We start from the raw sequence: 12,359 nt of genomic DNA, 5'->3' as shown, positions 1-12,359 counted from the left end.
TCTACAAGCACTTTTTTCCTTTCTACATCAGGCAAGCAGACAATTTTGCTTGTCACAATGAGTCAAGAGCAATCACATTTTACAGAATTTTACTTCACTTAGGCTTTTGTTCTTACTGTAAATCAACGGTATGAACAGACAGAGCCTTATGATATGCATTTATACCACCTATTCAACATGGCATCTAAGTATGTATGAAATGCTTTAATGCTTTAAGGCTCTAAGCACACAATAAAGAATATCAGTTCTCAGAAATATTGTTTTTACTAAGTACATACTGAACAGAAGGAAGTTTAAAGTAGTTTTTTGCTGTTTCATCTTCAAAGTATATACAGATTTGAATATTAATTTTGATGTGAGATCCATGCAGACAAGCACAGATTTCACTACAAGCCCCAGCTGAGTAAGGTCCTCAGCCTCAGGCTGATATCCCGAGGACTAGCTGCTTCAGCAACAGATTACCAGATAACAAAGTAACATAAGAATCACAGTTACCTGAGACAGGTATTGACTTTAGAACAGAAATGAATTTCTGAATGAGCTGTGAAAGAAATCTTCTTTCTCGATATGCTCTAAAATTGGACATATGACAATAGAATTAATACACCCTAAATGCAGATGAGAAGTATATTGTAGCTTTCACTAATACAAAGTTAGCTGCTTCAAAATTTATATAATGGTAGTAGGTTGCTTTGAAACACACCTAAATTGTTTAGATTATAACTTTTCTCTCTGCACTCAGGCAGACAGATTAAAATTATTAGGCACAGAAAATGATTAACAACCCATGCTTCCTACTGTGTCAAAGAGAAGTATGTCTCCTCCTACACCTTACCACAATGCAACACAAAGGCATTGGAACATTTAATTTTGTGAGATAGACACAGATTTCTTGAAATACTTGCATAAGCTGTATACCTATACATTTGTTAATGGTCATGAAAAAAAGTGAGCAGCTACATGAATATTGTAGCTCTAAGATTTGATACCACAAATTCACTGATCAAATAAAATATAAAGTTCTAAATAGTACTTTTCATAAAGACTACTGAAAAACTAAACAGCTTCCAGGAGGCCATATATGATTAATCCTTACTTGCCACAGGATTGATGAAAACCACTTTTTTAATTGAAACAATTTATTTTAGCTGAAACACAATGAATGCATTAAGGAAAAAAGGTTTCTGTAACATACTGCATTCTTGACTCTTCATCCATTTTTGCATCATTTTTCTTAATTAGATTCCAGAATTTTCTTAGTTTTGGTGTCTTTTTCAACTCTTGTTCCAGTCGATTCTGAAATGTTAAAATGTTATTCAGTCACCAAGAAGCCTTGTTTCCGTGAGATAAAAATACAGTCCAGTCTTTTTATTAAAAAAGAAAAAATATATAACAAACTGAAATAAAGAGCAGTCTGGCTATTCTCAGTAAGTATCACTGTAAAACAAAAATGTAATAATGCTAGAGAGAGTCCAGCCATGACTAGATGTCAACTCCACTGCCTCTCTGTGACCTCCTGGCCTTGTCTACAAATTACAGCTTGAAGAAATTATAAACAACAAAGCTCATTTTTATGAGAAATTACACAAAACATATGGAAATTTGCAACAAACAAGAAAGAATTTCACAAAGCACACCAAAATGTAATTTTTCAATGCAATAAATATTAGAGCAATGCTGTAAATATTAAGAGTTCCTTAACAGTATTCCATAAGAATTTACTTTACGTGACTTGGATAATGCCTAGAAAACTGCTCTGTCAGTTAACAGTGTTATGCTTACAGGTTGTAGAGCCATCCACATTGGTAAGGAAATGAGCTGCTGCACCTGACCTCTGATCAAATCCACTTCCTGTTAGAAAGTTACAGATGAAAAAAATTTTTAAAACATTCTTATGTTTTCTGATATGCCTGTCTTACAAAATACATCAATTTACATCACCATCTGACAAAAATATTTATATGGTTCTATTAGATTTCACAATTTCCTAACAGGAAACTGCACTACAGACTAACACCTTTGTGTTTTAGGTTCTTTTCATAGAGTCTGTCAGTTCTTAATACTTCACCAGGGGTCCCATCCATGCAAGTATTTTTAGCACAAAAGCTGCTGAGAACTGATGTTCCTTCTTCAGTCATTTCTTATTCTTGAACTCAGCTTTCCTACCATGCTTTCTCTTCTTGTTTTTAATCTATTCTTTCTCTCTCATAGCCCTTAATTTATCAAGTTTCTCTCACTTTTTCTACACTCTTCCCATTCTCTGAAACAAATAAGTTTCTCCATGTCAGTTCAAATGTGCTCTCCCCAGTTCTGCCTGTGATTTGGATCCACAAAGGTTTCCTTCTTTCCTGAACTAATGAAAAATTTCAATTAACATCTTAAGTATACTTGTCTTCATGGACAAATACTCCATTCTCAGCATTCTGAAACTTCAAACTTCAGTGCTCTTCCCCTAAAACACTACTGTGATTATTCCAATCTGCCTTTCACAGAGAAGGACAGCTTCTAATAAGTGTGCTTTTACAGGCACATTTCCACCGGCTTCCCTACCTTGTTGTATTAGAAATGTGCTCCACGAGAACGATTCTGTAGTCACTATCAAACTATTTAAAATGAAGATGCATTGTACCATGGCCACTACAGAAAAACACTATCTCAATAAACTATACACATAAAGCTCAAGATGATTACTGGCTCCCATAATCACTCGTAATCCCAAAATCAAGTAATACACTTTCTAAGTTGTTTTGTCTGAAAGATAATTTTTTTATTTGTGCTGACCCAATAATACATCCCATGTGCAATGTAAGTAAGAAAAAGCCCAATAGCAAGAGAGGGTAGAGAGCACTGCATCATATAACAGGTAATTGTAAATTATTGTTCCTGCTTGCTATTTAGGATCTTTAACTCTGTTTTAACTATAGATTGAGAACACAAATTGGTCCAATGCTTTCTTAAAACTAACTCAGGAGAACTGCAGATAAAAATTGTATTTAAACCTGGTTTCAAAAGTGATAAAAGCCCCACCATGTTTCTCAATAGGTAATGGAAATAATTTTTGTGCTATTTCCTAGGCAGACTAAAAAGAGCACAGTAGTAACTAATCTGCTTTTAAATGTAAAGCACCTTTTCAAACATAAATACATAAATTTTAAAGTATCATTTTTAATATGAAACAAATTTTAATACAATACAAAAATGTATATTAAATCCTGTCTTTAAATTGTCTAACTGCCAATCCTCCAGTTTCAAGTCTCATCTATGACCTTGAGTCAGAGAACAGCAAATGTGATGAGAAAGCTAAAGCAAGAGTCAAAACAGAGTTAAAGCCCTCCAGTACTGTCTTTTCCTTAAATTGGAATTTTGCTTCATCTGCCTTGTAAGAAGAAATTGCTCAAACTAAACTGCTATGAACACAGAACAGCATAAACACACTGGAAATATTACAGCTGCTTTTAACATACCAAACTATTGAAGCAGTGATCAAGGAAAAGCAGCAGGACTGTCTGTTCATGCAGAGAGTACTCACTCTCATTTTCAACCAGCGATGCCTCCAGTATGCATTTGAAAAAGAAAGGAAAGTGTTCTGGCCTTTTTTTGAATGTCTAGGAATAGAAGAGGAAGGTAATTTTGAGTCAGGTTGATACAAATAATTTCAATCTTCATTTACATAACATAGCTTAAGTTCTCTAAATCCATTTAAATCTATAAAAGAAGGGATTACTTTTTCTCATTTTCATTTATTTTGACCAGGCAGCACAAGCAAAACAGACTAATGATATCATCCTGACAAGGGATCCTCCCCTTATACCTTCTGCATAGTCTAACACGTGATGCGCAGGACAAACTGACCAAGAAGCACGAGTGAAATCTTGTGAGAATGTTCAACAAGTGACTGCACAGAAGTACTGTAAAATGTCCCAGGCAGAAGATAAGCGGTAGGTTTTGGCCAAAACTATGGCAGCTCTAGGTGATCTGCAAAAAGTGAACCAGTAAAAGCCACCAGAGATTAATTATAGTCCTGGAACTTCCATTCAGCTACCTCAGCAGGAAAAAGATAAACTAAATAATCACCAAGATAAAACAGTTCCTTTACAAGGGCAGTCATGTACCAAAACCAAATTTAACTAAGCTGCACGGAACATAACGTGCACCTGTCATTTTGTATCTAGTACAGATGACAGAAGAAAAGCACATACGAGTAAGTTATTAATCCTTTGTGCTTTGCCAGCACTCAAGTAATGGCACACGTATTGAAGTAAGTGTGCTTCTGAAATAATGCCTGCATACAATGTACAACTAGGCCCATGGTGCTGAGGCAGCCTGTGAAACCTGGATTGTTTGTAGAAACATCAAGTAATTTCTAAACCTATTCCTACAAAAAAAAAAAACCCCAAACAAAAAAATCAACCAAACAATATACACAAAAGAAGAGGAAGACATTATTTTAGTATAAAGCAAAAAAGGTAGAAAACTATGTTCCCATGCTTTAAGCAAAATATTATTGGGTATTACGTTAGACTTCCAGTGGTGCCCTTTTATATGTACAGATACATAAATCCTTTTTTTCTTTCAATATCAGAGCAAGGACTTCTCTGTAAATACCCAACTTCTGTCCAATGCCAAAAAAAGCAAATGCTGGTGATAATGTTCAGCATCTCAGAGCACAACCAAGGACTTCCACACCAGAAGGAATCAAGAAATTTTTCACCTGTCCATTCCTTTCTCCAAAAAAGAACACGAAGTTTAAAACACCATATGAGATATTCCAGCTGAGGCACCGTTTCCTTTTAACACTACAAGCTCTTCTACCTCCTGTCACTGTAAGTGAGCACACTGTAAAAGCTGCAACTTGCAGATCAAAGTCAATTCTAGCTGCAATTGAATCAGTTACCTCCCACGCAGGGACATTCTCTCTGAACTTCTCATTCACCATACAGCAGATTGACATTAAATATGCCTTACTGGACACCTCTGGAGAATAATTCATCCATAGGTAATTTTCAAGGTACTGACTGTGAAGAGATAAAGAGTATTTCATTAGTTGCAGCCACCCACATAATCTGTCACTCATTTAAAAGAGCAGTTATCCACAAGGTTTTATTTTTTTTCTCCTTCTCCTGAAAGCCATCTTCATAGTTTGTGAGTAGTTCCTCAAGTTACCTCTCCTCTAGGTCACTGAAGCAAAACTTGTTAGACTAAGTAACTGCTACAAGAGGCAAGTGAGTTTTTTATCAGGAAGACAAATTCACCAGCAGGTTTTCAAGTGCAAGAAGCAGCCACAGGTCCATATCATCTCGTAACACAAATTCATGTTGATTTTCCAAAAGAATAAAAAAGAAAAAATTTCAGTTGTCTAAAGAATGTCATATTCAGCATTTCCAAGCATAAGATGCAAAGGAAAACTACTGTAAAACTGTATCTGTATTACTAAATAACCTTTCTTGTGAAAATTTAGGAATCATCTAGACATCATCTTTCATGCTTCTAATCATATAAAGGCAATAAAAACAGTGCATACTGTGCAATTAAAATAAAGCTTTGAATATTAAGGGAGTGGTTAAATGTTTTCAAGGTGAAAAAGATTGCTGCACACTGGAACATTGCAGCTTCCTTGCAATGAGCATTTCTTCTTCTTTAGTATTGTCCATTACTCACAGATGAAACTCTTAATACTAGATCTTAAGAGATGAGAGGCTATTTGGACTGTTTCTCTCCTTTAATTTCCTGTGCAAGACAGCTACATCTGAGCAGGCAATCCCTAAATCCAGTCTCGCACCCTGTGCTATTTTATCAACTGCCACCAGAAAGTTTTGTTTCCTCCTAAACAAGCTGCTCATCCATTCCTTCCTCTCAATGCCTGCTCTAACACTCATTCAGACCCTCATGAGACAGCTCAGTTTTACCTATTTATTTTTTCCAGCTAACTCTTGTGTGTGTACAGTAAGGTAATTCAATAGTTTCAGAAAAGGCAAGTGCCAGAGATGGTGGTGCTTGGATTTGGCAATGGAAGAGGAAACATTCCCCAAAAACCCACAGAACTCCACAGAACATTTCACCTAGAATTCTAGTAGACTTTAATATGTTTTAATAAAAATACTATGATTCCCCAAGTGAGATAAACATTCATGAGCAAGAATGAAGGACAGGAAAATCTCACAAAGGTAAACACAGAAGAGCTTAACAGACAAAGTGGGGAAAGGGTAGGGAACAGCAAAGAAAGGAGAGAAAATTAGTTACAGGACAAATGGCAGCAGATGTGGCTATAGACCAGAAAGTACTAGAGTTACATGAGAGGCTGATGACATTAAGAATCTTCACAGAAAGGACAGAAACCTCTAACTCTGTGCTACTGCTGACATATAAATTCCAGAAGTCCATTGCATGCCACTGTTAGCGTCAAACCCTAAACCATAATTTACATTTTCTCTTCTGCACCTTTTCTAATTGAGAAGCAGAAAACCAAGGGAAGTTTGTCCTTTTGTAGTTACTGGTACTAACTTATGGACTTGAGCCTTTTTGAAACAAAGAATCTACCTCAAGCAAAAAACATCTCATTGTATTTGTTCTTCAGGTTTGAGAGATAAAACGGCCAAACAGAACATAAAATACCGTGTTTTTAAATACGTGCATATTGCAAATACTTATTTACATCATTTCAGACATACTCTAAAAGTTCTTCCAGGAAAGCCTGTAGTTGTAAACTGTTTAAACAGATTTCCATTTCTTTTCAAGACAAGAAAATGTTAACGACGCTGCTGCAGCACAGTTCATTTTTAGACTCATAGTAAGAGACTTAATCCAAAAACTTCTCTGATTTCAGTGAGTTCTGATCTAAGGCTTAATGGCACATTCCAAATTACAGACCCAAGTTCATCACTTCTTTCATTCATACTCTCTTTCTCAGTGCTCCACTTAGACTAGAAATTGAGAATCATAAAACAAGACACTCTGAGACGTAACTTACATTTATGGAATTATTTCCTCTTTAAGTGAAGCTCTCCTCACTTAATTTTCCTCAGTACACAATTCAAGGCCTTATGAAGTATGAATGAGTACACTACCTTCAAACTGTCTTACTGCCCTGCATTTGCTTCTCATCTTTACAGATTCCTATGAACAAGTAACTCCAAATTCCCCTCCCATCAGCTTACCTGAATTCAAGAAGCATTATCTTTCTAATCGCAAACCTAAAAAGGAAAAAGTAATCAATTAACACAGGAAAGAAAGCCTCCCACACACAGCTGCATGGAAAATAGCTATATTTTCCCCTATTTCATTACATAAGGAAACTTGTAGAAACACTCAGGAATTGCTTCTGTCCTGACATTTCCATGCAATAGCAATTGAATGTAGAAGCAACTGCTCTAACACTGTGGAAGCTAAGGCTCATAGATGTTCATTAAGCAATTAAATTCACATTTTAAAGAAATTCATGTAGGTCTTTTAAATATGAAGACACCACTTCCAATAGCCTTGAAGATACAAACTGCTAGAAGCTGAGTGTCTCCTGGAAAACTACTACTTAATCTGTTCATAATGGTATTTTTTCTGACTGACTCAAAAAAGAAGTTTGCTTTGATTCTGTATGACAAATTCTTAATTGCCTTCATACAGAGAATTCTCTGCAGCCCTTGATCTTCCCCAAAAAGCTCCAGCTACAGTTACAACTCTTTTCTGTGCACAAAGGTGCAGAATGCAGTGCATCTTGGATTCACCTCCCCCATCTAACAGTACAATTCAATTCATTGAAACTAGGCTTTCCCTTCATGAACCTGGTAACAGCAACCAGAACAGAGAAGGAAGCTAGAGGCAGTGCACTCCTCAAAAGTTTTTTTTTTCTTTGCATTCCTTAGTGACAAAAGAAGGGATCAGCCTTCTATAACCACCATGACAAAACCAACATAAAAGACAACAGACTACCAGGTAAAGGGACTGAAAAATACCAAGTCCAACCATCATGTTTAAGGTTTAATGTGTTTAGGAATTCTCTTGTTACCACATTCAGACTTTGAAATACCATAATGATTAAATTACTTAAATGCACTTGAGTAATTTTCATCTGCTTTCAACATATAGATGAGTTCTAAAGCATTCTATCAAACATTAGAAACAACTCCAATATGGATAATGTTGGAATGGTGGTAAATAAGAGAAAGGAACTGGTGTACTTACTTTGACCTGACAATTTCTTTTGTATATACATCTTCAATGACCTAAGCAAAAAAATTATAGGAGAATTTCATACACCCGCTAAAGTGACTCAAAATGCATTAAGACATCTTATCTGAGTTAGTTACTCTCTGCTTACTGCTATTTAAATAATTTTAACAAGTTTTTCCAACAAAATTGAAAGAATCTTCACTATCAGTTGCAATAGGCACTCTATGACATCACATGACATAAAGATGTAGTTCAGCTGTTTATGTACATCCTAGTTCTAACAATCACAGACAAATTCAATTACAAATACTACAAAAAGACTGAGTAAAGGGAGGCTAAACAGGGAGATTCAGGCAAACATCCACAAGGAAAGAAACTCAACACTTAAGTACCCTGCAGTACACAAAACCAAACACACCATGCCAAATTTTAAACATTCAAAATGCACATATCCACCAGAATGGCAATAAAGTTGTCTGATGAAAGTCACCAAAGAAGCTTTTAGAAAGAACACAGTTCAGTAATACCTGCAACTTTCATCCTTGTTTGATTTCTAAAAGTAGAACCCTGTCAAGCATCTTTTAACCTCAAAGGAGATGCTCAAGTCTTTTGCCCTTGTAAATTCTTGGCCAAAATAAACTGGACAAACAGCATACAAAATAACTGCATGCTATAGCACACCTTCCTGATAGTGCGTGCCTACATTTATAAACTACAAATACATAATAAATTACAGTGTCTCAAGCAACTGTTGACCTTCCAAGCAGTCTCCTATACTCTCATATAAAATAAGCAACACTGGACATTGGAACATCAGGGAACAGTTGATTCTCATTCTTTTACATCCCAACAAAATTTCAGTAGAACCAATTACCTTTACATCAAAAGACAATGTTTTCTTCACATGTGGAGCCCAGTATTTATTTGCTAACTGCACAAGGAAAAAAAAAAAAAGAAAAAAGAAAGGTTAAATACATACATTTTCATGTTAATGATACAATATCTCTACAGCACATTTTATCCCCAAACTTTATTTTACTAGTATCTTGCTTAATTTCACCTTATGCTAACTACAAGTAACAAAATTATGTTTTCTAACAGCTATGCTTATCAACCATTTAAGGCTTTTATGCCTAAACCTCTTTCAACAGAAATGTGATTATCTGGAAAAAATTCAGATGCATAGATTGCATATAACAAACATTTTCTATTCTTAAGTTACATCTAACAAATCCATCAAAAATAAACCATCTTTCAGGAACTGCAAATTCCAAATGGCAAGTGATTATGCTTCTTTGAGAAATCTGACAAGTAACTACAGGCTATATATGAAAGTGTAGCAGTTTAAGGCTCTTTGCTGTAGCCATCTCTTCACCAAAACTCCTGAGCAATGATGACAAGCGCTTCCTCTGCAACTTTATTCAAGCTTCTTTATGCTCTAGAAAGGGAAGGAAAACAGATTTCCAAGGGGGGAAAAAAAAACAAAACGGAAAAAAAGACGACTTGTAGAAAATCACTTAAAACTTTCAGCAACATGGAACTCGCGGTAGCTTTTCACGTTAAAACATGCCTCCTAGCAGTGCACAGTGTATTGCACTGATGCGTTTTGTAGCGCTGCTTTGTTGATCTCGCTTTGTAAAAGCGCGGGGGGGGGGGGGCGGGACACCCTCTCGTACATGACAGAGGCGTACATCTCTCTTCAATTACGATCAAACAAGACCCCTTCCCCATCACCCACGGCCTACAAAGGCTATTTAAACCCCGAGGCGGCCGGAATAGCCCTTCGAGCCCCGGCTGCGGCCCCGGGAGAGGCGGCCCGGGGGCCCCGCCAGCCCTACCTGTGTCACGTACTCCGCGTTGATCTGCGACACGGTGGGTGCCACGATCTTCTTCGGCGGGGCCGAGGACGCCGCCGTGGCCGCCGCCATGGTGCCGCCGCTGGAGCCGCCCGGCACAGGCCGCTGTCCCCCGGCGCTCCAGCCCGGCACAGGCCGAGGGAGGGATCTCCGGGCCGGGAGCAGCGGAGCCGGGAGCGCTTCCGGGGCCGGGAGAGCCGGAGCGGCCGCGGGGCGGGCGGGCGGCGGCCGCGCCATCTGCTGCTCCCTCCGTGCCGCTGCAGCGCCCTCCCCACAGCGCCGCTGCCGCCGGCGGGACTTGAGGAGTCAAGGGACTGAAAGGCTGAGGGAAGAGGTGACGGAGGCTGTCAGCGCAGAGGTTCCTGCCACACTCAGCCTTCCAACGCCCAGTAAATCCGCTTAGGAAGACTCCTGTTTTATGTATCACTTAGGGTAGAGCTTTCTGTCCATCTAACGTGGAAAAAACCACGCTCTCTGTAACATCAAACAGTTGCCACCGAGACCCGAGCGTGGGTGAGTGCTCTGTCCGATCCACAGGCCCGTAATTAAGGCCATTTACTTAAGAGTTGGACTAGATGATCCTTATGGGTTGCTTCCAACTCAGAATACTCTGTGAATCTCTTGAAATGTGTGGAGGAAAGGCAAAGGTACAATGGAAAAATTGTATGCTCAAGGAAGTCAACAGTTTGGCAATGCTTTAGAATGGTTTGCAATTAACTTTCTATTTGGTAAACAGGTTAATTAAGGAGGAAATTAACAGACTCCCTGGGGAAGTTACTGTGCTTTGTTTCTGGGCTTATTATCCAGCACCTGCCACTTGAGTACTTTAAACTTCCAGGCAGGTCCCATTGAAGTCTGTTTGAAGATGACCTCCTTTGTTTTGATATCAAGGTGATCTCCATTTCATTTCTTCAAGCAGAGGTTAAACTAAATATTCTTTTTGAAGTTGAATTAGAATGTACAATGGGAATGGGAAAAGTAATGACAGTACCTTGAATAGGATCAGACAATGGCTGCATTCAAATAAATACGCCTATTACATGCCTTTACTTTAGAAGATCCAGAAAGATGAAACCAGTAAAATGAAAAAGTTACAAAAGTACCAGTAGCAAATTTTGTAAATAAAAAGGATTGAAATTGAAGCCATAAAATAGTGATTAAAAAAGGACAAAGGAATGTAAGTTCATTACCTATAAATATAGGCGGAAAATAGGAAAGCTGCTGAAACGGGCTTTCAGATGGAAGCCAGAAGTTTGATTTGTGTTACGATGGGACGATTAGGAGAGGCAAATGCAAATTTTTTGTAAAAAAATTTGGAAGTTTTCTAGAACAGCCTTGCAAGGCTAACCTAAAACCTTCTGCTTATGATGCATCAACAGGCCTGTGTCAAAACCCACAAATTTCCATATGTTATCAAAGCTATGAAACCTCAAGGAAGACTCCCCATTAGCTAACTTTTGGCATTTGTGTGTCCCAGTGAGGAGGTCAGTTGTCTTAAATCTCACTATGGTCAATGTGGCAACAGAGGTCCTTGCAAAGGGCAAATCAGAACTAATCTAAGCGCTCTCATTCTCTGAAGGAGTTTCTGATACCAGAAACTAATATTAGATGCCTAATGTTAGGCAATATGATCACATCCCTCAGTGAAAATGTCAAATAAAGTGATAAAGATCCCCTTCCTATAAATAATATATTAATTTTTTCTCTGTACAGGGTATTGTTTATTTAGAGAGTGCTGGGACAGTAGGACTACAAATGAGTAGCAAAAGTATAAATCAGTGTTTTGGAAAAATACATTGCTTTCATCCTCAAGAGAAGGGGAACCTTTAAAGAATTGTGGTGAGACCAAGCATAATGACACCCAGTGTTGTACCTTTGTCGCCATCTGTGAATCTCACCCCAGCTCACAACTGTCTATTAAGACTGGTCTCTTGAATGCCTACATGATCAGTTTCCCCCAGGGTGGAGGCACATCTGACACTTTCCACTCCAAACTCCTTTGTAATTGAGGAGAAATAAAACCCTGTACCCCGTCATCCCGGCAGCCTTCTCTGAAGTTCTCCATCTTTCTATACTCATTGGTTTAACATGTCAAGAAAATCAAATATTCCTTTCAAAAACCTGTTAATTCATTCATGAAGACATGTATTATTTAAAAGCCACATATTTGAGTAGATGCAGTTTTCAAGACTATTATTCATTTCTAGGCTGCATACAGTCCTGGTCAATTTATATTCTATGCTGCTTTCTTGCTTAATTAGTTCCTCTTGTTTTGGATGCTTTCCCTTCTGCATTGTTGTAACCAGGAAAAATATGCTTTTCTCCTTTTCTTTGTAAACT

The 12,359-nt window shown here is 37.8% G+C and overlaps 1 protein-coding gene across 2 annotated transcripts in view; it reads right to left on the bottom strand.

Annotated features, from left to right (window-relative positions):
* AQR (aquarius intron-binding spliceosomal factor) overlaps window positions 1–10,139 on the bottom strand; it is a 51,218-nt gene extending 41,079 nt beyond the window's left edge. Inside the window, exons 1-9 of one of the 2 annotated variants that reach the window (XM_082282733.1) lie at window positions 10,002–10,139; window positions 9,038–9,094; window positions 8,176–8,216; window positions 7,155–7,190; window positions 4,895–5,015; window positions 3,465–3,605; window positions 1,783–1,851; window positions 1,196–1,296; window positions 496–572 (exon numbers count right to left, since the gene is read on the bottom strand). In XM_082282733.1, the coding sequence (XP_082138859.1) occupies window positions 496–572; window positions 1,196–1,296; window positions 1,783–1,851; window positions 3,465–3,605; window positions 4,895–5,015; window positions 7,155–7,190; window positions 8,176–8,216; window positions 9,038–9,094; window positions 10,002–10,091 (733 nt within the window). In that variant the 5' untranslated portion in view covers window positions 10,092–10,139. Of the gene's footprint in view, window positions 1–495; window positions 573–1,195; window positions 1,297–1,782; window positions 1,852–3,464; window positions 3,606–4,894; window positions 5,016–7,154; window positions 7,191–8,175; window positions 8,217–9,037; window positions 9,095–10,001 lie in introns of those variants that run through there. The other variant, XM_082282734.1, reaches the window with a different exon arrangement.
* Between the last annotated feature and the right edge of the window lie 2,220 nt (window positions 10,140–12,359).

This window comes from Coloeus monedula (genome assembly GCF_965178545.1).
Source record: "Coloeus monedula genome assembly, chromosome: 6".
Classification (NCBI taxonomy): Eukaryota; Metazoa; Chordata; class Aves; order Passeriformes; family Corvidae; genus Coloeus; species Coloeus monedula.
The sequence above is the reverse complement of the archived record's forward strand: the minus strand, read 5'-3'. Positions and strand labels throughout refer to the sequence as shown.